General features: G+C 34.4%; 1 protein-coding gene across 20 annotated transcripts in view; it reads right to left on the minus strand.

The window, feature by feature from the left end:
• The window catches only part of trol (terribly reduced optic lobes), a 94,235-nt gene that overhangs the window by 33,281 nt on the left and 36,673 nt on the right, over positions 1-24,281 (minus strand). For 12 of the 20 annotated variants that reach the window (XM_070288152.1, XM_070288150.1, XM_070288159.1 and 9 more), the window contains 2 exons: positions 786-896; positions 334-456 (listed from right to left, as the gene is read on the minus strand). In XM_070288152.1, coding sequence (XP_070144253.1) covers positions 334-456; positions 786-896 — 234 coding nt within the window. Of the gene's footprint in view, positions 1-333; positions 457-785; positions 897-17,347; positions 17,506-23,935; positions 24,071-24,281 lie in introns of those variants that run through there. The other 8 variants (XM_070288164.1, XM_070288163.1, XM_070288161.1 and 5 more) reach the window with 3 other exon arrangements.

Raw genomic sequence — 24,281 nt, forward strand, 5'->3', positions numbered from 1 at the left:
CAGCTTGGGCACAACTGTACCGCCCAGAAAAGCAGCATGTATGGAGATTTGGATAATGGAGAGATACAGAGAATGAGAGTGGAGAGATGGCGTAATGGAGGGATTAATTAGAAGTGTGGCCAGGCTTTAGGAATGTTCTAAGATTTCTTTACAGTTTAAACAAGAGGCAACACTGAGCCAGCAACTTGGTAGAAGAATCTTTGTCTTGTTCTAATTCTTAGGGTTATTATTTATAGTTTCTTCTGCCACATTGCTTGGCCTTAAAAAGTTCCCAAGTGGATGAAGAATGTGACTAATGGACATGGAAATGTGACCAAGATGGCGGTTACTCACTTCCGGGGCAGTCCTCCTCGTCGTCGCCGTCGGCACAATCGGCATGGCCGTCGCACTGCTGACTCAGGCTCAAACAGTGCGTGCCCTCGCGACATTGGTACTCCATGTCGCTGCAGGCGGCGGCTGTTAATTAGTTAACCGGGGGTTAGTGTGGTCATGTGGTGGTTAGCATGGCGGTTAGCGTGGTTAAACGAGATATTTATACATAAAGAGAGAGAGAGAGAAAAAATGAGAGATACTTGGGGTTAGTCGGTAGGGGCGAACCGAAGGCGTTAGCGATTTCGGCACGTATCCTAATTCTTGGCTTAGAAAACTACGAAAGCGGCTTAAACATCTAGTTTTTAGACTAGTTTTAACGGCAGGGCTGTAAGCCCCGATTAGCACTGCATTAGGTACTATAATCTGGTTGTAAATTTCGGTTTTAACTAGCTTTTCTAGCTTCTAGCACTTACGGCACTCAGCATCCTCGTCCTCGCCGCCTTCGCAGTCCAGCGTGTAATCGCAACGCTTCCTGGAATCGATGCACTGGCCATTGTTGCAACGGAACTCGTTCGCTTGGCATTCTGCAAGGATACAAAAAAAGGGTTCAGGATTATGCTTTATGCCAGAATAAAAATTGAAATTGAAATTCTATGGCAATCTATTAATAGGAAGACGCTGCTGAAGTGTGAAATTCCAGACGAGAGACGAGCCAGGATGATTGGCTTTTCTGCCTGCAATTAGATGACAACCGGATGCAGTTTAACAAGGTCTTCCGCCCCCATGAAGCACTCTTCCGCCCCCCGCCCGACTGTCAACTTGAAAGCAAAAGTTTGTTAGGTGTGTGGGTGTGTGTATTATGTGTTTTTCTCTGTTGTGACAGACAGCAGGCAGACTCCACACCCTGTCCCACGTCCATTCGTTAGCCACAGTTTCCTGTGCATGCTCTCTCGCTCTCGTCCCTTTTTGAAACCTTTTTCCCCTCCCTCCCCCCGGTTAATATTTCATACAGCAAAAGGCAGCGCAACAACAACTCTTGAGCAATTTTACAAATATTTTTCGGATAATTCTTTCGCACAACACAAAGTGACACAACGCGGATTTGATTACAAGCAAAAGCAGCCAGCAGCAGGATATATAGGGATATAGATAACAAAGGACGCTGGAGAGGGGGGCAGGGCAGATGCTAATTAAAAGTAAAGAAAAGTTAAGTGAACATTAGGGCGGGAGCAGGAGCAGGGGGGCTAGGTGGAGTGGGGAGTGTCGTAATCAGAGCAGCTTAAAGTAAAAGCCAATTCGGGAGTAAACAATTAGCGGAGATTTTCAGGGGATACTTTACACTGCAGAAAGTTTGTATTTAAATATTTTAAATATATATTTTTGTATATTTTACATTATATATATTTTGTGATTTAAAAGCTATAAGTGGTGTTCTAGAAATTTAATAAAAAAGAAATACCTAGAAAACTTGGGAATCATAAAAGCTTGTTGATGTTTTTTTTAAAAACTAAAAACTGTAAACTTGAGCTAAGAAATTTTTGAATAATTCAGAAAGGCACAAATTTTAATTAATTAATTAAGAAAAAAGCAACAATCCTAAAAAAGTAAAGATAAAGTAAAAAAAAATTTTAATATATGGTAAATTCGGAAAGCATTTCTAGACTAGTTTTTATAGAGGCAACTTTTAAAGATAACTTTATTAAAATAATTTTTGGGGGGAAAAATCTATAACTAAGCCAAATTGCTTTGTAAGCTCTTGAATTAAATTAGAATACTTTAAAAAGGTTATAAAAATCATAATTCGATTTTTGAAAAAGAAAGAAAATTTTAAAATAAATAAAATACCCAAACCTTATTCAAGAATTTTTTAGAAATTTATACAACAGAAATTAAGGTAATTTTAAGACTTAAGTTTGGAATTAGGTTTACCTTTAAAAGTATTAAACAGAGCCTTAAAATTTTTCATTAAACTAGCTAACAAATAAATAAAAATAAAAAATTAATAAATAAAAAATAAATTCAAAAAATACTTTAATGCTCTGTTCACTTGAGAAATATATTAAATTAAGACATCAAATTATATAAATAATAAAAACAATCATCAAATTGAAAGCCTTAATTACCCCTTCAAATCCTAAAAGAAAGCGTTGCTTGTATCTAAAAAACAATTAAAATTGAGAAAATCTTCTTCCTTCTTCTATTTATTATTTGTTTTTTTTTTTTTGAGGCCATTGGCCGTGGCAAGTCAACAATTTGTCATCGGTAGTCGGCAGTCAGGTGAAATGTGGCAGTTAATGTTGGCCGTAACCGAAACTGCCGCGAAACTGCAGTAACTTTTCGCCCAAAAAGTTTAGCCTCATACCTCCCGCCCCCCACCACGCTTTTCTTTTTTGCTTTTCGGCAATTTTCAACACGAAGGCGAGGAATTTGCTGGCAACAATTTGACAATTTCATTGCGGACAGACAGAAGGAGTCCAAAAGGACTCGGCAGGGAGAGGGGAAAAGGGAAAGCAAAGCCCAGGCAAAGGCGCCTCAAGTCAATTTGCAAAAGAAGGCAAATATTTTTTGTTTTTTGTTTGTTTTTATTCTGTTTTTTATTTCACCTGCCGCTTATTGACATTAAACATTCAAAATAGTGAGGGGCTTGGAGGAACAGGAGTTACAAAAAGGCAGACAGCACATAAAGGATTTCGGCTGCCAAAGGATGTTGGACTCCAATTACGTGGCCGGCAGACGTGTGATCCTAATCCGTTTGACGGCCTTCCCGCACAAACAACGGATTATAATCATCCGCAAGTCGGAAAACAAGTTTTTCCCCGCCCTCATGATTTTCTTGATAAAGGTGGGCGCAGGTGGAAAGGGGTTGGATTGTGAATATATTTTTTTTAGTTTTCTAAGGCTTTCTTTATGGTTTTTTATATATTTTCTTAAGTTTTTAATAGTTTTTAAAATTATTTTTTAAAGAAATCTTTGCATTTTCAAGAGCTTCCCAGTTATGAAACTTGTATTATATTATAGAATCTTACTTTAACTATTTTCTCAATTGATAATAATACCTAAGAATAGCCTGGATATTTTATATATTTTACTGCTTTCTTCCTGGACTGTTGCACTTTGTTTTCTTTCTTCTTCTGACGAGTGTCAAATGAAAATTCTCGCTGCCTGAAATGGGATCAGTTTTTGCCCCTTGCACTTGAACTTAAAGCCAGGTAGCGCACAAACACAAAAAAAAAGAGGGAAAACTGGGCGAAAAAGAGAAGGATGTAAGGCTGGGAAGACTGGGAAATGCTGGCAAGACGAGTCGTGGTCCAAAAGGAGGGGTAAATTCGAGTCGATAATTGATATGCGGCGCCTGGAAAACGCAAAAGCGCCAACAAAACAGTCCAAAGAGCCGCAAACAAACAGGTTAAAAGAAGGTAGGGGGGGGGGGGGGGGGGCAGTTCCCTTCTTTTTTTCTATCATGCGCTACATTTTTCACCACTTTGCATCAAAATTGCGACGAGGCGAAAATCAGTTTAAGAGCAATTTGCCATCAGCGCGCATAGATGGTGAATAAAAAGTATTTTTGATTTGATTATTGCTCGTTAGCGTTTAGCGCTTAGCGTCTTTGCCATCGAATCATTAACTCGCTTTATGCGTGGCAGCAAAGTGCTTCTACAACCCCCAAGAAATATATATACATATATTTAAAATAAATATATATAATGGGGAAATGCTGAAGCTTAAAGCCAGGCCAAGAGTCCTTGCCATGCAAAATGGTTATTACCCTTGAACCTCTTAATTACGACAAACGGAAAACTATCAGCGATAAAAATTCAGTTGGGTTTTATGTCTATGACTAATCGATTTCCGAGTTGTTCTTCTTTTTTTTTCCTGGGCTAACGGAAAAGGGTTTCAGCCGGAAAAGCCACAAGCTATGACAGCGGAGATGCAGATCTGGCTTACATGGCGTATGCGTGATGTCACATATGCGTAATTGCCAGGAAAATGGAGTGCCTGAATGCCGGAAAACAGGGGGAAATGACATAGACATGGGCCTAATTAGGCTATTAAGTTATAACTGGTTATTAATTGAGTATAAAAACTATCATTTTGGTTTTGAAATTGTAAAAAATTAAGCAAAAACTATACAAATTTAGGGGATTTCTAGTAAATAAAATATATTTTTAAATTTTAGTTCTTTTTTCAAACCAAACTATAATCCGATATTAAGTCTCCCCGTCGTTATTGGGCTTAACCCTTGGCAGGCCCTGTGCCTGAAATGCATGTCAAGTGGCTGGGGAGACAGAGGATGCTTGATTGATAGCTTGATTCATATTCATATTCGAGACTCACATGGCTTGGCTGTTTTTTTTATTTTTTTTTTCGGCTATGCAAACACACTGCCAAACCGGTCGACGTCAAAATGGCAGCTTAACACGAAGCTCATGAATATGCACACATCGAGCGGTGGCATCCCTTAACCTCTTGCTGCAGCGCGTTATTTAATGAGTCATTAGCTGGAGGGGGGGTTTAAGGGGTTAAGGGGTCGCGGGTCGAAGCCCCTAGGCTGGGAGGTCGCAAAGGTTGCCCGCGAGTGTTTAGTTACGGTTGCAGTTCGCCAGAAAGCGAAGAAAGAGCAGGGAATCCGTGTCAAAAACCAGTGACAGTTGTCAGTGGATGCACTGGGAGAAAATGTTTAATGGATTTTTTAAATTGACAACAATTTTAAAATTTTTTTACATTTAAAAAAAATGTTTAACAAAAACATTTGTATTATTAATTTAATTTAAATATAGATTAAATATTAATACAAAATTTAAATAAGGTATAATAGTTTTACTAATAATTTTGTAATATAAATTTAAATTTAATGTAGATATATATTTAATATTAATACAAAAATTAGTTTACTAATAATTTTGCTAAATTTTAATTCAATTTAAATATAGTAGATTTTTTTAATTAAAAATGTATTTAAAATATAATAGGTTTACCAAATTTTTAATTAATATTTCATTAGTAAAATTATAATAATTTTCCAAATAATTTAGTACTATTATAAGTTATAATATATTTCAATTAATTTTTAATTAATATTTAATCAATATTTAAATTTAATTTACTTTATGATAAAAATCAATTAAGAATTCAAAGCAATTTTAAGCCACGAAAAAATATTATTTATTCTCATTTTTATAAACACAATACCAAAGAATTGTTGACTAATTTTCAGGGTTGACACTTTCACAGTTCTCCGTGTGACAAGGGGCTTTCCAAAAAGGGGGGTCTTCCCTGCAACAGCTACTGTTGCTACTGTTGCTGCTGCTGTTGCTGCTGCGGAAAGGGGCGACAATTATGTGGCGTCTGCAGTTTTAAGTGCGCCTTTGCATGTGACTCTGTTTGCTCAAGCTCAAGCAGCTCGCTCAGCTATGTAGTTCCACTCACCACCCACTTTCCCACCCCCCCATTTGTCGCTTCTTCAATCTATCCCACATTTCACTTATTCATTTTCATTTCGGGCACCGTAAACACACAATGAAAATGTCGCATAAATAAAACGCAAAACAAAAACAATCGCCGACGACAACTTGTTGGCCAAAAAAACAAAAAAAAAGAACCGCCTGCTAAATCGATGAAATTGTTTGACGTTGGCATGTGTGCCTGCCACGCCCCCTTAAGCCCCACAAACACAAAAAACAGAAAAAAACAACAAATAGCTAAAGAATAGTAACCCGCGACCTGTCTGCGGGCCAAAGTTTTGCCACTGATTTGTCGCATTCCCTGCGCAATGTGACAAACGTTAATTTTTGTGGCTTGTTTTGCATAAACTTTTGCTGTAAGACATGCTCCTTTTCGGGTAAGAGAGAGAGAGAGAGGGATAGAGTCTCAGGCAAGGAGGGGTTAAGCATTGAGGGGTTAAGCATTGGGGGGTTCCCGGTTGCGTTGTCATTGCGTGCGTCGTCTTAGTTACTCTGGCAATTTATGGCAAATTAAATAAATTTATCATTTGCGGCCAGGACTTGTGGAGGTCCTAGAAAGAGACGCACTCAGGAGGGGCTAAGGAACTTAAAAAAAAGTGTATATATATATATATATAGAAGAGCTTTGGCTTTCTTTTTTTGTAAAGACAGCCAAAAAGTATGCAAGAAATATACAAATCGTTGGACATTAAATAAAAAGATCATTAGACATTAGTTTTTAGAAGCAAGAATAATAAATAATATTTTTATATTTTTATTTTAAGGTATATTTTTAATTAATTTTTTTTTTTTTTTAATTTGAAGGTTTAAAATAAAAATCAAGAAATATACAACCAAATAATAAAAATATATTAAGGAATATTTTTAATAAATTAATTTCTCTAAAAGTCAAAAATTTAAACTGTTTTTTACTTGATTTTTATAAATAACTAAATCCAAATAATAATAATATGGCATGTATTTAATTAATTAATTTTCCAAAGACTAAAAATTTAAGATAATATTTACTTGTTTATTTTAAATCAAGAAATAAACAATAAAATAATAGAAATATATTAAGGTATATTTTAAATTATAAGTAACAAAATTTAAAGCTGTTTTTTTTTTTGGTTTTATACATTAATAAATAATCAATTAAAATAATAATAATTAATTTTCTAAAAAAAAAACTTAAAATTAAAGCTAAAGATTGCTTGGCTTTTTTAAATTAAAAAATAAAATAATAAAAATTATGCCAATTATTTACTTGTTTAAAATTAATTCCCTAAAAGAGACTGAAATTTCAAGGTGATCTTTGTAAATAAAGAAACCATTATTCGTTTCAATTGAGGGATTATGTCAGGCCCAATGCCAGATGACATCACACCAGGATTTGCCTTAAGGCGAAGCGAAGTTGCTACTTGTGGCAGGTCGCAGGTTGCAGGTTGCAAGTTGGTCCCCGGACAAAGTAAAAGTGTCAGCGCGTGCCAGGCACGGAAACCAAAGACCGACAACCGAAAAAAAAAAACAAAAAACTGGAGAAGGAGCAGCAAACGGAGACGGATGAGCAAGGAAAGGGCACACACAGAACGGAAACTCAACCGGAAACGGCAGTGGGAGACAAAAATTCAGAAAACAAAGCGCCAGTTTCTACACAGCTAAAAAAAATAATTCGAATTTCTAAACTCTACTCAAGTGAATTATGATTTCTTGAAATATTTCAATAAAATTGTTCAATAAGAAACTTAAAATTAGAATTATAATTTTATTTCTTGCCATATTTATCTCTCAGTGCACTGATTTCTTTGCCAACTGTTTGCGTTTTGACTTCATTCCGTTTGCTAGTTTCTTAAATACTTTTTTGTGTGCGGCAAAACGCCCCAAAAAGGGGGTTGGGGGTGGTAATTCAAGACCCCCACCCCCCCTCTTTTGCCACAATTTGCAACAGCAGCAACAATAACAACAGCAGCAGCAACAATTAACCGCAACCAGAGCCACAAAAGCAACATAGAAAACCAACCGAAAGACACAGAGCGGCCAGCAATTAATGACATTTTGTGGGAAAATTGGCCAAAAAAAAAGGGATTTACCAAAGGAATTAGGTTTAATACAATTTGCTTTTATAAAAATTAAAAATAAAAATTAAAAGCAAATATAATGCCTAAACCTGAACTTATAAAATACACTTCCCTAAACAAAACACATTCCTGGCTTAATGTTAATAATTATAAGCAAAGAAATGAATCACTTTAGGGTTTAAAAAAATTATAATAGCATATATAATAGGTATTAAAAAGTTCTTATTTTCTTATATGTGAGTATTAAAATTTAGAGCATATAAAACCACAACTTCATAAAATATATATTTCCGAGAAAATAAATAAATAAAACAATATCCTCTTTCATACTGCTACTAATTTTCTTTCCTGCACCTAAAATGTCACAACAGAATCCCATTTAAATGGATTAATTGCCACACTTAAACTTTAAATGCCCATACACACACACACACACACACACACATACACACATATTGGCCATAATACAGACCGCAATGCAACCGTCTAAAAATATCAACACACGGTGGGTGGTTGGGAGGGTAGGGGTAGGGTGTTCACATGTCCGTTTGTTTGCACACCACGGCGTATGCGTGATTTGGGCAACCTCTCGCGCTGTCTTTTGGTTTATGAGTTGACTTTTGGCCGGCAGTGTGGCAATGCACATGCAAATATATGTAAGCCATGAATGTATACGTACATATATATATATATATATATATCATGCGCATATATACCTATATAATTTATACAATTTATTTATTTAATTTTCAAGTCTTGAGAGCACAACCCTGCCGCCGCTGCAACACAGTAGCCGACGCGCTCGCTATCTTATGATATATCGCCGAGCAATTAAATGTTATCGGCCAGCGAGACGTCAAAATGGATGTATGTTGGCTGGATCGGGATACCAGGATACCAGGATATGTGTGTGTCCTGTATCTGGAGCCATAAGTAGGGAAATTGAAGAGAGAGAGACAGAGAGACAAACCAAAAATTGTCATTAATCATTCCGGGCCAAAGGGGGGGCAACATGGCCATAATAACCATTTTGTGGCCAAATATTTGTTGGCGGAAACAATTTCTATGATTGAGCCAGGACACGCTCGAGTGTCCCGTCCAGTTACCCCCTAATTTCCACCCTGAATCACTCGGAATCAAAGAGGGGGGAATTCATGGCATCCATGAAGTTCATTGCCAAATGCAGGCCATGGAAATATGCAAATACAATGTGTTGCAGCTGCCGCGTTAGAAAATGTTTCATGATTTTCCAGCTGATCGATGGCCAAAGAGACACAGCAGGCACAACATGAGCGTTCAGTTAGAGGATAGATATAGGGACATAAACCTTTAAATCAATTGAAATCAATTAAAAACAACAGAAAGGAAAGGAAGAAAAGGTTGGAAATATAAATTGCCCTTTCATAAAATTATTATTAAATTTAAATCAATTTAAACAACAAAAAGTAGAAAAACAAATGGTTAGAAATATCAATTTCCCTTTGGATTAATTTATTATTTAAAACTTTGAATAAAAACAAAGTCTCCAGGGGGAGTCAAGGCGATAAGAAAACTAGCAACAAGTTGGCTTTAATCAGCATTTAGTTATTTAATTATTACTTTGAAAAAGATTACTAAATATAGGCTCTCCCACTTAGATAATTAACTAGAGAAATAATTCCAGTAAGTGGGTCAAAGCCACTTGCATTGTTCTAATACTTTTCTTATTATTTTTTTTGTATCAATTAATAGTGCACAAAGCTCTACTTTTTAAATAGGATCATGATTCACGCGCATCACGTAATCGTTTGAATGAATATTAATCAATGAGCCGAGTTGAGTTGAGCTCGCGTGGCTTATTCAAATTCAAACTCGATTGGAATGCACTTTCAATTCCCTACCGACATTGATTCCATAAAAGAACTGACCGATATATATATAAATACATATATCACATACGATCTAATTCTGAATCTGCTCTGGAATATTAATGGTTCTACATTTCTGTTTTTTTTTGTTTGCAATTCATTCATATTTTTTTTTTGCTGAGGCGGCGCTTTTTCATGCCTTTGACTCTATCCCTTTCTTTCATTTATTTATTCCCTGTCTCCCTCTGATCACCATTATCATCCTCATCATCCTCATCATCATTATCTTGGTGTAGAACATCGTCATCCTCATGGCATCAGCTGTCGGGCGATGATGTCAAGCTGCCTGTAATAGCAATTACAAATCGTTCAAATGCATTTTTCTAGCTTTGCATGCCTGCAGTCTGTACACTGGGAAAAATGTGCGGGTACTTGGGAGTATCTTAAATTTTTAAATAATTTTTTTATTGTTCTTTTAAGTTGGGCAAATGATTATTTTGATTTTTAAAGAGCCTTGACTCGTACAGTTGTGTTTAAATTTTAATTTAGTTATAAAATCTATATAATTTCAGAGTTTATTAAATATTTTCCTAGTCAATGATATATTTTATGCATTCTTACAAATTTGTTTCGTTATTTTTATATCATATAATCACTTTGTTCTATTTTTGACTCACTAAAATGGCTATGAATAATTATTTTAATTCATGTTTATTCCTGTTTAATCATTTTTAAAATGTATTTGTAAGCTAAATATATATTGTTTTATAAATAAAAAACATATTAGTTACATATTAAGTAGTTTAATTTAAGGATTTGTTTTATTTTGACCTCAATTATATTCGAAAGCCTGTTTAGGCTCCTAATTTTTCCCAGTGCCTTTGCCTGTCGTGAGTATACGATCTCCCCCTGCTTTTCCGATCCTCCTCCTCCTACTTCCTCCTCCTCCCCTCTCGACTGCTGCTTTTTCGCTTTTTTCGCTGACGTTTCGCCGACATCGTTTATCGTTTCGGATGCTCGATTAAAATTCTTTACGTCATTTAGATAACGAAGTGCTCTGGGCCAGCAGCAGCAGCAGCAGCAGCAACAATTTCGCGGGCTAAACAACCACTGGAGCTGAAGTCGACTCGGTTTCAGCCTTACTTCTCCTTGGTTTTTTTTTTAGATTTTTGCATTGCATTGCTGATAAAATATGATAGAACGCAAACACAGGCGTCTCATGCCCAGTAACCCAGTAAACTCGGCATGCCCCCTGCTCTCTCCTGGGAATTCTGCATCTCCAAGTGAAGTGGGTGCAGTCGGAATGGGTCTATGGACAGCAGGAATACCCATTAATGCAGCAATTTAAACATTCAAGCAGGTGTGATCGCTGAATTGGTGTTGGGTGTGTGCCGGTGAATAATGAATAAATTAAGCGAGAAGGCCAAGGATTGAGCCAAAAGGTATTTTAATGGCAGTAAGTGGGTGAATTATAACGATTATTATATGTTACAGCGACAATTTTGTATGGTTTTTGAAGGGTATGAAGAGTTTTGATTGAAGATATTTATATTTTTGGGGCTATAATTTCAAGAAATCAATATATTTCCAGCTTATAAACCTTTTTTGTGAGCGGAATTTAAAGGGAATGTATAATATTTTATACAGTTTTAAAACCATTATAATATATTTTTATGTTTTTTTATTTCTATTTATCTTGAACTTTTATGTGATTAAGGAATTGATTTCAAGAAAAAAAATATATTTTAAAAATATTCATTTTTATTTATTTAAGTTTTTTTTTAAGTATTTATTTATTTTTATTTAAATTTATATTTATTTAAGAATTATATGTATTTTGAATAATAATTTACATATCTACTTTCATTTTCCTTGCATATTTTCCTATAAATCGAATGTTTTCCCCTCCCTTAAAGGCGTTTTCCTGGCTTTCCTTTTGCAAATTGATTTCCTTTTTGGTCAAAATTCAAATGCATTGCCGCTGCGGTTTCCCTTTTCGGATATAGATCTGCATATATACTTATATATACATATATATGTATATCTATATCCGTGAGGGTCTATCTAGGAAATCACTGAATGCATCTGCAAGATACATTATGCGGTATCTGCAGTGCGCTCGTAAATTCACTTTTCCTGTCCGTCGATGTTGTTCACCGGCGGTTGTCACCGAAGTTGTCCGGTTGTCCGGTTGTCTGGTTGTCGACTGTCAGTTGTCCCTGTCATGCAAGTCTGTCTGTCAGCATTCTGGCATTTGCATAGATCGGGAAATAAAACTACATAAGAAAAAAAAACATTGCAAATAAAATACAACAAAAATAAAGGAAAAATCAAAACCCTGACATCTAAGCTGTAAGCTGCCGCCGAGGGCGATGCTGTGGAACACAAATTAATAAATAAGCCACATTTGTGCTGTGCACGTGCTAAACACTTTAGTTGAGACAGATGCAGTTGCAATTAATAGCATGCATTAAGCTAACAAGCTACACTGAGCAAAAAGTATGCAAATGAGGACATTAGGAAAATTATATTATTCTAATTTGATTGAAAATTTCAATGGCTTCTAGCCAATTTTTGACTTAAGAGCAAGGCTTTTCCTAGAAATAAATTTAAATATTTAGAAGAAAAATATTTTCTGGTTTAAACAATTCATAAATAAATATAAATAATGGTTCCAAAAATATTAAGTTTTAAATTTTTAAGTTTTTTTTTACGAAAAATATATGTAATTAATTTGCAGAAAATCATTTGAGTCATTAAAACTGTAACTAACTGTACTATTAAAACTGTACTGTAACTGTACTATTAAAAATTGGTAATAATACAAATTTTAAGTTTTTTAAATTTTAAAATAAGTAAAAAATATTCCAAAATATTTTCATTACATTTTCATAGTTTTTTTTGCTAACTTTAATTGACTGCCTTGGAAGCTTCTGACTAAAATTATGGTATAAAAAATTAATATTCACTACAAATAAATAAAAAAAACTCTAAACCTTTTAATTATCAATATTTCATATTATTTTCTTCACATTTAATTTAATAGCTAACTTTTTCGTTCTCTATATTTTTTTCTTTACTTTAAATGTATGTAAATAATAAATATAAAAACAAATTGTTGAAAATTCATCTAATTTTTAGGTTAATAATACATATATACAAAATAAAAGTACCAAGCTGAATCTTTAAATCCTTTAAATCTAAAAAATCAAAAATTTAAATTTATTTATACTTTTTAATTTTATTTTTAATACCTTATATTTATTGCACTAGAAAAAATTAAAAAACTAAAAATCAAAGCCTGTATTTCACCCCCTATTGCACAAAATCGATCACAAAATGAGCATTTAGCCTGCAGGGCCTTGAATTATATTTAATATTCTGCACCATAAACTCCACTAGCCAGTGTAAACTCTGTCCTTGAGTTTAGAATACCTGCCAAAAGGTAACCCAATGCCTCGGAATGGTTAGATGCACTCTAGCCGAGGTCCTTATTAGCGATTAAATGTCACCAATTATCCCAGGAATATTCCCAGTGCAGTTGGTAGATATTATGTGCGTTATATGCTAGTGTCTTTCCATCAACTGTCAATCAAATGGTAATTCTAATTGCACTGCAACTGCATAAATTTTGCGGCGTATCTTAAAGATACAGGGAGAGACATGGCACTGCTGCCGTTGGAATTAAGTCACGTATTTAATCAGCTAAACAGATTCAGCAACAAAGTCGGAATCGGAATCGGAGTCGGAATCGGACTCGGCCCGGCCCGGCTCGCTTTTCCATTTACCATTTCCTATTTTCCCCCGATCCAGAGATCCCATTTCGATTCCGTCTTATATATAAATATATATATATAATTTTGTTTTTTTTTTTTTTTTGCAGCGCAAATATCAAATCTCATTGCGAATAAAAAGTTTTTTGTATAATCTGCAAGGACTTGGCTCTCTTGACATTTCGCACGCGCTCTCCAACAAGCAAATTACGTGCCTGAAAAAGCTTTGGAAATGCGCTAAGAAAATCGGAGAAAAGCGTAAGGGCAAGGGTGCCCTGCTCTGCTCTGCTCTGCTCTGCTCTCTCTTTCTGTGTGTAGTCATATGCCCAATGGCATTTAGACGTTTTGACATTTTTGTTAATGGCATAAGCATCAAATTACAAACAAGTCAGCAAAGGCAGGCAGCAGCGGCAGCAACAGTAAGAATCTATTCGCCGACGGCCAGTGAAGGGTTTTCCACTCAACACACATACTTGCACACATACTCGCACACAACAAAGGCCAGAGGAAAATCTCGGCTCGGCTGGAAAAACTTTAATCCGAGGCAAACAAACAATCTGGCGGAGCGAACGGTAAACAAGCGCCAAGTGTAATGTCTAGAGTTAACCCTGAAGCCCAGAACGTCGAAAGACGAGCTTTACTCTATGCGTGTGCGTGTATTTGTGGCTGTCAAACTGTAAATGGAAAATGGAAAATGGAAAATGCACTCTCAAGCCTTTTCTAATTGTTCTCAGCGCATGAGCATGCAGCTCGCCATTCGCACTCTTACTTTATTTATTCAAGAGCCTCGGCAGATCTCATTTCATGTTCTTTGGGTGGCTTTCAGGAAGCGCTCTGACCAGGCAACCAGAAAAGTTCACAACAAATGATGGCTTTGGGGGGGGGGGGGGGGGGGAAGGGTGGTGTGTGTATTGTGTGTGTGTGTGTGTGGCACATTGTACTAAAAATAAACATTTCTCAAACTCATTCTTCTAGCAATTGCAAGGCACCAGCAGCAGCAGCAGCAGCAGCAGAAGAAGTGGAGTAAATAAGAGTCCCGAATTGAAAAGTTGATTTGAAGCCAAAGAAAAGCCTAAAGGCAAATTCTGAATACCCTTAAAAAATACAAAAAGGTTTAGGAAACAATATAAACAAAGGAAAGTTTAGTAAAATATAGGAAAATCTAGAAAAAATCAAGTAAAATATAGTAAAACCTAACCAAAACTACCAAAATCTAGGAAGTAACCATATTAAATTAATATTCAACAGCTAGAAACTAACAAGCTGAACAAGCTAAAATGTATGAAATAATAATTACAAATTATCAAGTTAATATTTTAATTTTTTTTTATATTATTAGTTGTTATTATAAATTTAAAAAATTAAAAAATAATAAATGTATAATACTAATATTAATAAAAATGTCTAAAAATCTAAGAAATAAAACTTATTCTTAAATAAATAAACATAAGTATATCTATAAGTTTAAACATTTTAAAATAAGAAAATATTGCTCAAAAATTTAAAGCTTAAAAAATTAATATTTATTGCTGAATAATGGTAAAAATACATATTTCAAGCTATATGTTCAAGTTTTTTAATTGGGAATAAATATTAAAATAAAATATAAGAAATAGAAGAATAAATATAAAGATTTAAATAAATATTTAAAATTATTTTCAGGTAAATTTCCGAATTTGTATAATATTTTTTCTACCTTTTTTTACTACAAATATTTGTATATAAATATTATACAAAAATCTCTGCAAATAAGAAGATACAGAAATAAAAACCTTATTTTTGTTGAATTTTTAAACAAAAGCCCGACGACTAACTCCCAACTTAATCAAATGACTCACGACCTTATCTTCCGATTTATCTCTACATTTTTCAGGCATTACATCTCTTGAATATTTCTGTAATATATAGTAAACTCTATATAGTATAAATCTAAAACCAAAACTGAGTCACAGCTTTTTCCTGGCAGTGCAGGACGGGCTTTTTTCTTAGCTTTGCCTGTGTTTGTTGGTTTGCTGGCCTGCTGGTTTGTTTATGTGTTTGTCGGTCTATTTGTTTGTTTGTTTGTTTCGTTTGTCTCTCTGCTGGCTTATTTGTTTGTCGCCGCTGCTCCCGCTGAGGCTGCAGCCTCAGAGGGCGATCGGGTTACGGTTAATGAAGTCAAGGATGACATTGTAGCAAATGCATTCGACTTGGCTTGGCCCCCACGCTTACGTTTTTAATTTCTCTTTCTTATTTTTTTTGTTATTTTTGTTATTTTTGTTGTTGTTTATAAACCAAGCTCAGCTTGGCTTAGCTCCTTTGTTTGGCGGTTCCTGGAGTATCCGATGACCAGCGAGGAATAGCGTGCAAATATAGCGAATAGCGAATAGCGAATAGCGAATCTTTCTCCCACTGACCGTGACCAAAGGCCTAGAAAACAGTTAGCCAAATGACAAAGGCCCCCCGGGAGGGGGACAGACAATGGTTAACCGGTGTAATATAGCCATAAGTCTTGCCAAGAACTTCCTTGTTTTTGGGCTTACTTTATGGTATATGTATATTTTAATACGTATTTTTTTAAAACGTATTTTTTACTCTATATATTCCTAGTATATATTTGTTAATGTGTGTACTTTTTATTACTTTATATATTTTTTACTAAATATTTTCTACTGTATTTTTAACTGAATTGTATTGTATTGTACTGTACTGTATTTCTTACTGTATTTGTTACTGTATTTCTTACTGTATTTGTTACTGTGTTTGTTACTGTATTTACGATATTTCTTATTATATTTCTAACTGTATTTCTTACTGTATTTCCTACTGTATTTCTTACTGTATTTCGTACTGTATTTGTTACTGTATTTCTTACTGTATTTCTTACTGTATTTTTTACTGTATTTGTTTACTATATATCTTACTGTATTTTTTACTGTATAATTATTACTGTATTTTTGTACTCCATATATTTTTTATTCGTGTATTTGTTTTTTTCTGTATTTTATTTTTAACTAAATATTTTCTATTTTATTTTTTACTATGTATTTTTTACTGTATATTTTTTACTGTATATATATATTTTCACTATATATTATCTATTTCCTATATTTTCTATTTATTTTAATAATCATCTATTTACTGATATAACTTAAAGCATGAATAGTACGTTGATTCATCTTTGTGGCATTCCAGCACTTGTGTAAATATTATTTTAGTGATTGAGTCGTGACATTTTGTAATCTTATTAATTAAGTCTAAACTTGGCATTACTTTCCCAAAGCGATCTTTCCCCTTTAAGCAATCTCTTTGAACATTTCACTTTCTTTTGTCAATTTTCCTGAAACTCGTTTGTTTTCCCTGGAGCTCCTCCTGTAGCTTTGCTCTCAAAAGTGTAAAATTCTTTCAACGCTCCTCATCGTGCGAGGCTTATCAAGATAATTATTCTATTCTTAGACGGACAACTTATCGCCTGATGCCTGACGCCAGTTCTCTTCTCGCGGCTTCCTAAATTAAGATGTTTGTGCAAATTAATTGGTCGCTGGCATCATTATTACAACAGCGACAAACAATTAGCCTAGATTTGTGCAACGCAACTCGAGAGTTGAACCGCATCGAGCCTCATCCGAGGCAGCAGCAGCAGCAGCAACTGCACTTTCAATCTCTGCATCATCGCCGTCATCTCTGGGGCGGCACAGCTGCATTCCTCGATATCAAGCCAAGGCAATTGTTGTCACTTGAGAGGAGCAATTAAATGGAGATGGGGGACACCCCGATTGAAATGAATTGCCATTGAAGAGGGCACACGCATATATCCAAGATATATCCCCCAGACCCATGTTATATACCGAAGCCCTAGCGAGAGGCGATCAAGGGGTTTTCTTCACATTTTTCCCCCCTAAGATTCTTGGACTTACCACCATAACTGAGATAGGTGCCGCGGGTTTCGATCTCCTTGGGCCAATCGAGGGCCATCAGGGCCGCCAGCACCCATAGGGCTGCCCTCAGGCGGCGTTCCATTGCGGATGCGGATGCGGATGCAAAAGTCGATACGGATACGCGAGCTTTGGGAAAACTAAAATTCGACGGGGGAAGGAAGAATGATATAACAGAGAATAGAAATTCTCCAGTCTTTGCTTATTATTCACAAAAAAAAAAAAAAAAAACAGCTTATGGAAGGCGCAACATTTTCAGCTTCTGTTCTGTACTTTTTCACTATATTTTGGTGCTTTTCGGTTCAAAAGTGGCGCATAAAAATCACAGCAGGACACGCAGGACACAGAAAAAGAAGGCCAGCGGCGACACTTCCGCTGGCAAACTGAACGCATTAACAACAACAACAAAGAGAGCAACAAAAAAGAAGGATACTTTAACAAACATTTCCGCTACAAATGAAAGCAATGAAGGGGGCGCCACACGCCCACTCAAAACCCACACACACAGAGAGAGGTCGAGAGAGTACCCACTAGTCCAGTCCAGTCCAGTCCGGACTTCCGTCTTGGTCTATGCCAGGGAAGGGAGTGGTTACAGGGGAAAGCAACAGCGGGTTTACACTTGGAACTCTCGAAAAAGGGGTGAATGAGCAAGAAAGTATCGAAAATGTCGCACAATTTTATGTATTAAACTTAACAAGATTAAAAAAAAATTAAATTTCAAATAAAAATATCGATTTTTCTAAAAAAACATCTAAAAATGTGAAAAAATTCGATAAATCAATAAAAACACATTAACGATTTATAGCATGTATATCGGAGTGTTAAAATATCGATATACTGATATTTTTAATCATTAAAATATCGATTTTATTAAACAAAAAAATTGATTTATTTTACGTTGACTATCGATTTTATTAATAAGATTTAAGCCTAAATCTTTGATAACTTCTTTATATTTATTTTTGAAAATTAGAGAGAAAATTAAAGCTTAGTTTAGCTCCTTCACAGACATACTTCGATATATTATATAGAATTTAGATATATCGCACTTATAACGACATGTTAAAATAGAAATTTAAAATCGATTTTAGCTACAGATATCGATAAAATATCGGTATATGAATGCAAGGGTATTTTTTGAATTCCAGAGAATAGTTTTTGATTTTAAATTCAAATTTCAAAAATATGTATAACATAATTTTCCACAAATAAAATATTAATTTTTTCCCCTCCAAAATTGTTCTCTGTGTGAACAGCAAGTCAGATATGTCCTGAACCTAGTGGCATTAAGTGTTTGCTTGATTTTAAATAAACGCGACCAGCGTTTCGCACCATTTTTGTTCAAGGACGAGGACAAGGCCCCCCTGCCAGGAGCAGCAGCAGCCTTCATCAGCATTCAATTGTGGGATTTCCATTCAAAAATAAAAAAAGGATACTCCCACTCCTATTTCTACTTCCACCTCTCTGTGGCCTCTTCTAAGGGTGTCAAAGATGAAAATTGAGCCATAAAATGACACATTTTCTTTGAATGCGAATGCGAGCGACTGAGAATGACTTGTAGACCTTCGCCGGGCATTACGTAAGCCTATCTTGGTTCGATCCGCAACGATCTGCAACTGACTCACTGTCAATATATACTATAGCATCGTGTCTTGGCCAAAAACGTGACCAATTAATACCCCTTTTAGATTACCATTTCGAATGAAGAGTTTTGGATTCACATGGATCAGCGTTTTCGTTTTTTTTTTTTTTTGGTGTGTGCAAATTTTCTCAGGGAAACATGCAAAATGTCCCGCATAAATTACAACAAATTGCTGGAATTTGTGTATTATTTTTATTATTATATATATTCCACGCTGTCGGGGTGCCACCGTGTGAGACCTAATGAACTTGAACTTGGGATATTTATGTGTGGCAGTGCCAAGCAGTAAGGGGAATATATATATAAATATATATAGAAAGAGATATATACATATATAGTAGAGCGAGGGCTGGACATCTGCAAGTCGAGTGGCTGCCTTTTTTTTAGTAGTTTCTTTGGAGCGGCAACTCGTATCGGTATCTGTGAGATACGCGCCTAAAAGCTTTGTTGTTTATGCTGCTTGGGTTTACTTTTTTTTTTTTTTGGCAAGATGCCTGCATTTTTCAATTATTATAAAGCAACAAAAAAGAGAAAAACAGAAAATAAAAGTTGCTACCCGTTAAGCATTTTGTTGTATGTTTCAATTAACCGGGCATTAAAGGAATGCTTTTAGTAGTTGTAGTTTGTCCAACGGAACGGTAAGTGGTCGCCTGCAGCGCGGCCAAGTTTCTCGATTTCTCAGTTTCTTGGGGGATCGGACAGACTGGGTCTCGGGTTACCCAACGTTATGTTACGCATAATAATTGGCGAATTGCAGCCGAGCCGCTGTTAGCACAATTTAAGCAACGAAATTTTCACACACAAAACAGCACAACAAACTGAACTGAACACAAAAAAAAAAAAGCCGCTAACGAGATGCAGACTCTTCTCCATTCAACCAATCTGCATTTATTCAGAGGAACCAAGAACCAAGAACCAAGAACCAAGAGCCAGGAGAGCCGCCAGCCAGCCAGGCAACAGGAGTTGTGTTAATGATGAGTTTTCGGAGTCATTAGAAACTCAAATTGCGGCCAAGCTATTTTAGCCAAACTCCTTCACCGCCTCCATATTAACAGTCATTAAAATTAATGATGCATATATAGCCATAGTCAGTCATAGTCCGTCAGAGTCGCTTGTTCTAAAAGTAAGCGCCCTGCTCAGTGGCTGCCAAACTGCAGGGCGCAACAAAAAGATGCATTCAGTGGATGGAAAAAAAAGGCGAGAAAAGCTTTTCTGGATAATTTAGGGAGGAATTTAAGAGGTCTAAGAGAGAGCACGAGGAGCAACTTAAGCAACCTGCATTAACTTTATATTAAAAATAAATTATTTAAAAAGTACAGCCATGATTTTAAGAAGCTTAAATATTGAAATTAAAGAGAGAATAATTAATTCAATAAATAATAATGGATTTACCATAATTAAAGTATTAAATAAATAAATAAGTATTAAATTATATAAATATACTACTTAAAAAAAAGAAAATTAATGTATAATGAATTTATGTCATTATTTGGGAGGCTTAAAAAATTATTTAATGGGTTTTTGAGAAAATGATTTTATCATTTTCCTAAAAAAATATTCAATAATTTTATTATTAAATCATTTTCCTAAAAAAATATTCACTAATTTCATTATTAAATCATTTTCCTTAAAAAATATTCAATAATTTCATTATTAAAAATTTTTCTTTAAAAAAAATTCAAAAATTTTATTATTAAATAATTTTCTTAAATAAACATTCAATAATTGCATTATTAAAAATCCATTATATCATTTTTTAAGCCTTCCAAAACTCATTATAAATTAATTTTCTTTTGCAAACTATATTTCTATAGTTTTACTTTACTTTAATTATTGTAATTCATTATTAAATGATTTTTTGAATATATTATATTATAAATATTATAAAAACATTTTCTTAAAATTTTACATTTTTTGAAGCCTGTTTAGAATTTTATATAAAAATCATATATACATAATTTAATAAATAACAAAGAATAATTTTACAGCACTTGAAATGTAAATAAAAAAATAAAAAAAAAAACAACATTAGATTTCTAGAAAGAAATTAATTTATTAAAGGGCTATACAAATATTTTGAGCAGCTTTAGTGATGATATATTCAAAAACTTCTCCTTAGATCTGATTTCTAGAGCACATTTCCTATAATTTCGTAATAAAGACCTTCTAAAAAAACAACCAAGATAAGATAGAGTAACTAAACTTCCCACTTAAAACAAAAAACTGCATAGAACTATGAGCAAGCTACGAGAAATGCATTAATTAAACAACATTATCTAATATTTACTTTAAGCAAAAGAAGGGAGTTGTGTGCTAATTGCTTCCTTTGAAAATTCCACAACTCGCAGAATGCCCCAAATTCTGGCTAATAATAATATTTAAATAAATAAGAGAAAATAAATGCTGAGGCTGGCAAAAAAAAAATAAAGAAAGAAAAGAAATCAAAGCTTTTCCCACAAGCAAGACGATCCAGCCAGCCTGACATTATGCCATTATATTGTGCCAAGCGAAGCAAATTGCATTCTTTGGGAAGACAGCTGAAGAAATGAGGGCCAGGAGAAGAATTAAGAATTACAAACTGTGGAATTCCAATTCCAGAAACTCACTCGCAACTCCAAAAACTCCGAAATTGGGACCAAAAATAGTCTCTCGGTTCGTTTCATATTTGGCTTGTGTGTGGATTGTATTTTTGTCAGCCCCCGTCGGGAAATTTGTCAGCACTCACACTTGGGTTTCCCTGGATTTTCCAAGGCTTTCCCTTCGCCCCTCTCTACTGGTTCTATTTTTGGAAAACAAAGCTAATCGAAGCGGGGAGCAGGGAGCAGGAGCAGGAGCGAGCGAGCGATCAAGTGAGCAATCAGTGTCAGAAATATTTAACATTTTTCCCTCTGTCTGTCTGTCTGCCGTCTGCCAGTGTTTGCTTTGCTTTAGTGGCCAAGAGCCAAGCTGAGATTTATTTGCCCAATCTCTCTGCGGCTCTTCTAACTTGTCTGATTGAGATTTACGACCTGGCAACAGGCGACAATCGCAATCACAATCACAATCACAATCACAGAACAGACCCGAACAGCATTAATGGCATCGATGGCAGCCACCTCAAATGCAACCGCAACTGCGGGAAACAATGACACGAAACGAGAACCACAATTAATAACCAATGACAAATATTTGGCCCGCAACTGAGAGCTGCCTGCTAGCTGGGCAAACACATTGTTGGCAGATTATTCATTAGCATTTTGGCCAAGCGAAGCGATCGCCGTGCAAATCAAATTTTAAATGCTCAAACGATTTAGTGCAACTTTCAAAATGGCTGGGAAATTGACTTCAGGAGAAACTTGATTAAAATTTAAGACAATTTTACGAGAGAAGAGGGCTAAAATTTGGCTTTTGTAAAATTTTTAATCAATTTTAAATAAAATAAAATAAAGTTATTGGCTAAAAGTAAATTTATATATATTTTTTAAATAAGATAATACAAAAATAATGGGGAAAAGTAAATAAATAAAAAGTTTAAGTAATATTTTGTGAAGATAGTGCAAATAAATCAAAGTTTAAAATTAATTTTATATATTTATTTAAAAAGAAATCAAATTTTTAAATGAATTTTACAAATTTCTTTAAGAAATCAAATTGTTAAATTAATTTTACAGTTTTTTAAAGAAGAAATCAAATTTTTAAATGAATTTTACTAATTATTTTAAGAATAACTCCAATTTTTAAATTAATTTTACAAATGTCTCAAATTTGTAAATAAATTTTACATATATTTTTAAGGAATAAAATTATTCAATAAATGGTTTGTTTTACATTTTAACAAATTAAGACGGAAAGATTTAGCTTTAAATTGTATTTACTACTTTAAAATCTTGAGGAAATTCCACAATATTTGAGAATATATTACATTTTCAAGGAATATGAACAGCAAAACCTTTGGCAAATATTGTTGGAAATATAAAAACATTTTTATGGCATTTTTCAGTGATCGTAAGACACATTTCTAATATTAAACTTAATTGTTAAAATGGAAAAAATACTAGCCAAGAGTTTCTTAACTGCCCTTTAATTGACTCAACAAATAAATAAAATAAATTACACATTATTATAAATATTTTTATGAGCTTGAAAATATGGTTGAAAAGCAGTTGTTTAGAAATTTGTGTTTTTTGTCTTAAAAATTGTACTTAAATTCATGATTCATGATTTTTACTAGTAATCATTTATAGGTATATTAAAATATATACATAAAAGTTTGTATATAAAAGTAAATTTTTTATTTTTTTATATATTTTATACATTTTATATATATTAAAGATTTTACAAATTATATATTTGTAGCTTGCAAACTATTTTCCTTTCAATAAGGACACTAAAAACTTGTCAAATATTTAATAAAATCATTTAAAATTAAACAAATCTTAGAAAAAAAAAGTAAAACTAAGCAAGAAACTCAGAAAAAACGCACATCAAACTATATTTTACATTTCCAAAGCCAAACTTTATCAATTTCTCTAAAGAAAAAAAAAATGAAATTTATAATAATAATTTATCCCCTTTTCTCATAATCTTTTTTATGTAAAAAAAGTTAACTAAAGAAATAGTCTCGATTTAAATGATTGATAAAATCACACACACACCACACACTTTGATTAAGTTTTCTCTATTCAAATGAGAATTCTGGGGATCCAGGAAACAAAATCCACCTGATACCAGATTCTACAAAGATGACGTTAAACCCTAAAAAACCAACAACGTAAGGCACTTTACGAGCCCCAAAAGCAAATACGGAAAACAGAAGAGAGAGAGAGATAACTCCGGAGATCACAAAAACACAGAACAGAGATGACCGAGGATTTGATTTTTTGCGCACACCAAAAGCTGATTTTTAGCACGATTAAAAAATGTTAAAAAAATATTTATATATATTTTACACTTGACTTGAAGATGTGTTTTTCAAAAACCGTTTTTTCTGTTTTTTGTTTTAGAACTGAGAGTGGCGACGGCAGGAGGAGGATGTGCTGTCTTTGGGCTCCACAAAGCTAAACTCGCGCCAAACGTAACGCACACGCAAACGCTTCACGCTGAACTGACTGAGGCGGCGGCGGCGTTGGCCGCGTTGACGTTGGAGCAGGCGTAGCGGAAAAGCGGAAAAGCCAAAGCCACCAGCCGAGCGCCGCCCGAGCACAGCCGAACGAGCCGAAGCTGGGGCAAAGCTCGGCGAATGTGCATCCGTTACACGGAGCCAGCCAACCAGGTGAGCTCTTGGCCGCGCAACAT

This window comes from Drosophila kikkawai, chromosome X (assembly GCF_030179895.1).
Source record: "Drosophila kikkawai strain 14028-0561.14 chromosome X, DkikHiC1v2, whole genome shotgun sequence".
In the NCBI taxonomy this organism is placed as follows: Eukaryota; Metazoa; Arthropoda; class Insecta; order Diptera; family Drosophilidae; genus Drosophila; species Drosophila kikkawai.